The sequence below is a fragment of the Pediculus humanus genome, genomic scaffold (genome assembly GCF_000006295.1).
Source record: "Pediculus humanus corporis 1103172107574 genomic scaffold, whole genome shotgun sequence".
Classification (NCBI taxonomy): domain Eukaryota; kingdom Metazoa; phylum Arthropoda; class Insecta; order Psocodea; family Pediculidae; genus Pediculus; species Pediculus humanus.
This window is the reverse complement of record NW_002987189.1, coordinates 589,429-593,680: the sequence shown is the minus strand read 5'-3', so window position 1 is coordinate 593,680 and position 4,252 is coordinate 589,429. Positions and strand designations below refer to the sequence as shown.

General features: G+C 37.0%; 1 protein-coding gene across 1 annotated transcript; it reads left to right on the top strand.

Moving 5' to 3' along the window:
• Positions 1–1,275: 1,275 nt before the first annotated feature.
• On the top strand, positions 1,276–4,252 carry Phum_PHUM221370 (Mannosyl-oligosaccharide alpha-1,2-mannosidase isoform, putative; the record flags this gene model as incomplete). Its single annotated transcript, XM_002425776.1, has 6 exons — positions 1,276–1,500; positions 2,282–2,500; positions 2,816–2,995; positions 3,093–3,306; positions 3,393–3,617; positions 3,714–4,252. The coding sequence occupies 6 exons, from the start codon at positions 1,276–1,278 to the stop codon at positions 4,250–4,252; spliced, it is 1,602 nt and encodes a 533-aa protein (XP_002425821.1).

The window sequence follows — 4,252 nt, the reverse complement described above, 5'->3', positions numbered from 1 at the left end:
TCATCATTATCATTATCATCGCGATGAGAAAACCATAAAAAACTATTTAAAAAAAAAAAATGCGTCGGTTTTGTTTCATTTGCATGTTTGCGACACGACGCGTTTGTTCGTTCGTTTGTTCGTTCAACCGAAAGGTAAATAAAAACAATAATAATAATAATAATAATAATAATAATAATTTACCGTTCGATTATTTATTTCCGCGACACGTAAGAAAGTATTGCAAAGAAGTTTCGGAAATTCTTTCTCTCTTTGTTGTTTGTTGTTGTTGTTGTTGTTGTTGTCGTTTGTAAGTTTGAATTTAAGTTTTGTCGCGGATTTTGTCGCGGAACGGAACTTACGTAAAACAAGTTTCGACAAATTACAACCCGTCGATTTTTATTATTATTATTATTATTATTATTATTATTATTATTATTATTATTATTATCAATTTAAAAAGAGTGAGAGTTTTTTTGTGTGTCACTTCCGTCGTTTTAAAATAATAATAAATTGAGACTCAACATCTCTCTATCTCTCTCTCTCTCCTTTCTCAGGTTTTTTCGCGCGTAATTTTTTAGTTTGTTTGTTTGTTTGTTTGCATAAAAAGATGTTCTTCTTCTTCTTCTTGAGGTACTCAAAGTTCATTGCTCTAGTTTATTTATTTATTTAACTATTACGCCTACTATAATCCTCGTCAAAATGTTTTTGTTTTCTATTCCACAATTTAAAATTTTCAAGATGGCTGCTTGCGTTCGTTAAAAAAAAAAAAAATGTCGTACAATCATCGACCTCTCATTACGTTCTTTATTATTATTATCATTATCATTATTAAAATTTGAATCGAATTAAAATCCGCGGATTCAAATCGAATGAGGGGGGGGGGCAAAGATTTTTTTTTTTTTTTTTTTTTTTGGTTAATGCCGCCGCCACCGCGCGAAGCATCATTAAAGAATGACGTTTGTCTTTTTCCGCACAATTACTTCTCGTTTCGTAAATTGTTGTTTGTTTGTTGTTTGTTGTTTGTCGTTGTCGTTTGTTTTATTGAAATGCACGGGTAATATAAGGAGTAATAATTTTAAATCTCGACGGTCCAATCGCGTCGCATTATGATATCGAAATAATATTTCCGTAAAGTCATTAATTTTTGATGGCATCGAGCGCTTGCGTTTGTGCGTGTGCGTGTGAGTGCGTGCGTGTGTATTTGTACGGGCATTGCTTTGGTCATCGTAACCAACCGGTCGACACATATTTTTTTTTTTTTTTTTTTTTCCACATACATTATTATTAATCGGCATGGTAAACGTTGCGGTGACGGTGGTGACGATGGTGACGGTGGCGATTTTACTGTTTGCGAATTTTTTAACGGTGAACGTTTTCGCGAATCCGATAAGTAGTTCGACGTTCGAAAGAAATGTTACCGTCGGAGAAGGATTAACCCCTTTGCTCCGATATTCGGTGGTCGATAACGATAAACCCGTAGACGAAACAAACATATTTAGAAGAGCTAAAATACGCGAGGTGAGTGTTCACGAAAAAAAAAAAAAAAAAATAATAATAATAATAATGATTTTCTCGAAGGAGAAATCCGTGGCGGAAAAGTTTACGCGTAAAATTTCGATGCTAATTTTTTTTTTTTTGGGTTTTTTTTTGCACGCGAGAGAGAGAGAGAGAGAGAAGGAAATTATCAATTAAACAAACAAACAGCGAAACAAACAAACAAACAATTTGCAAAAGAATTTAATAATTAACAAAGCGGAAGTTGAGAGGTTATCAAAATTTCTTAACATTTTAAATACGCGATAAAAACATTTGTCTGTTATCATTTTATTTATTTGCAAAAAAAAAAAAAAAAAAAAAAAAAAAATGGTCGGTGAAAGTTTTGATTCGAAGAGAGTGACGTATACACACATAAAAAAAGGGAATCCAGACAAACTGGTCGGTTCGATTAAAAAAGTGAAAGGAAAACGAAGAAAAAAAAAAAAAAACAAACAAAGTTGGCAATTCCGATTGAGAGTACCTTACACGAAAATGAAGACGAAAAAAAAAAAAAAATGGCTACGAGGGTAGTTCATTTTTTAGCGCCACCATCCATTTCCGGTTTATGCCAGCACGACGTGTGGTTTATTATATGCGAGCATGTGAATTTTCCTTTTAAACTCCCCTCCCCCCTTCTCTCTCTCTCTGTCTTTGTCTTTCGAAACCGGAAACACTCGTCTTGATATTTTAATCCCGACGGATCCGTGTACTCTAGTAGTCTCCTTTGTAAAATGTGAATTCTAATCTTGTTTTAATTTCACAGATGATGCATCATGCGTGGGACAATTACGTGAGATACGCATGGGGGAAAAATGAATTGAGGCCCATAACGAAAAGGGGACACACGGCAAGCATATTCGGAACGGGAGCTCTCGGAGCGACCATCGTGGACGGATTGGACACCCTTTACATCATGGGAATGGAAAAAGAATACGAGCAGGGAAGAGACTGGATCGCAAATCACTTTAACATATCTTCAATTGTACGTGGACTATACATTTTCTCTCTCTCTCTCTCTTGTCCCTCCCCTCCCCTCCCCTCTCTCCTCCTCTCCTCTCACATTCTTGTCAGGGTTTGACGTTTTATCGTTTTTTTTTTTTTTTTAATTTTCTCAACGTCACACTTTTCAGATCATTACTTATCAGTTCGTACGATTATGACGTATAGAGAGATTTTAATTTTTTTTCTATTGTCACGTCACCCGCCATTTTTTTTTTTTTTTTTTTTTTTATTCTCTTTCCCCGTTTTTATTTCCTATCGATCATCGGTTAAATAATTGATTGTTTTTGTTTTTCAGTCTTCGGATCTTTCAGTTTTCGAGACAAATATCAGATTCATTGGAGGGTTTTTATCATGTTACGCACTCACCGGAGACACCATGTTTCGTGATAAAGCTCTCAAGGTGGCCGAAAGCCTTCTTCCTGCCTTTCAAACGCCTACCGGAATTCCAAATTCATTGATTAACATCAAGACAGGCGTAAGATACAACGCTTTGAATATTATTATTATTATTATTATTATTATTATTATAATTGTTGTTGTCGTTGTTGATGTCATTGTTTGTTTTGAATTAGGCAAGTAAGAATTACGGTTGGGCAAGCGGAGGCTGCAGCATTCTATCCGAATTCGGAACTCTTCATTTGGAATTTTCATACCTGAGTGATGTTACCGGAAATCCATTGTTTCGCTCAAAGGTCGATCATATTCGTCGCGTTCTCCAGAAAATGGATAAACCCAGAGGACTCTATCCGAATTATTTACATCCCAAAACGGGGAAATGGGGACAACGTGAGTTGAGTGGAAAATTTCGAAATTTTTAATTTTTTTTTCATTCGAAACATGTGACGTTTGTTTTCTTTTTTTTTTTTTTTTAGATCACATGTCCATCGGTGCCCTGGGTGACAGTTATTACGAATACCTGTTGAAAGCCTGGATTCAAAGCAATAAGGAAGATTACGAAGCGAGAGATTTGTTCGACAACGCCATGTCGTCCATATTCGAACACATGCTCAAAGTGTCCACGGGGGGTCTGACTTACATAACGGATATCAAATACGAGAGACCAGAGCATAAAATGGATCATCTGGCTTGCTTTTCCGGTAAAGGCTACCCACGAGGAGAGGAAAAGCAACCGTTTCGGTAATTCACTTATCTTTTTTTTTCTGTTGCTAATTTAAAAAAAATTTTTCAATTAGGTGGATTGCTCGGACTTGCGTCGGTATCGCTCAAAAACGAAATATCGGACAGGTACATGGAAGTCGCGAAGGGGATCACGAACACGTGTCACGAATCATACGATCGTTCCGTGACGAAATTGGGACCCGAAAGTTTCAGGTTCACGGAAAGCGTGGAAGCGAAAGCGATTAAAACAAACGACAAATATTACATTCTCAGGCCGGAAGTGATAGAAAGTTATTTTTACATGTGGAGACTGACGAAGGACCAAAAATACAGAGACTGGGGATGGGAAGCCGTTCAAGCCATCGAGAAATACTGTCGGGTATCCGGGGGATACACGGGAATAAAAGACGTCTACCTGGAAGACAGTCACAAGGACGACGTTCAGCAAAGTTTTTTCCTCGCCGAAACCCTCAAGTACTTGTACCTCCTATTCAGCGACGATTCGTTATTATCATTCGACGAATGGGTCTTCAACACGGAAGCTCATCCGCTCCCCATAAAAGGCGTGAATCGACTCTACAGGGAAGCTCAAGACGTTAGATCGAAAGTTTAG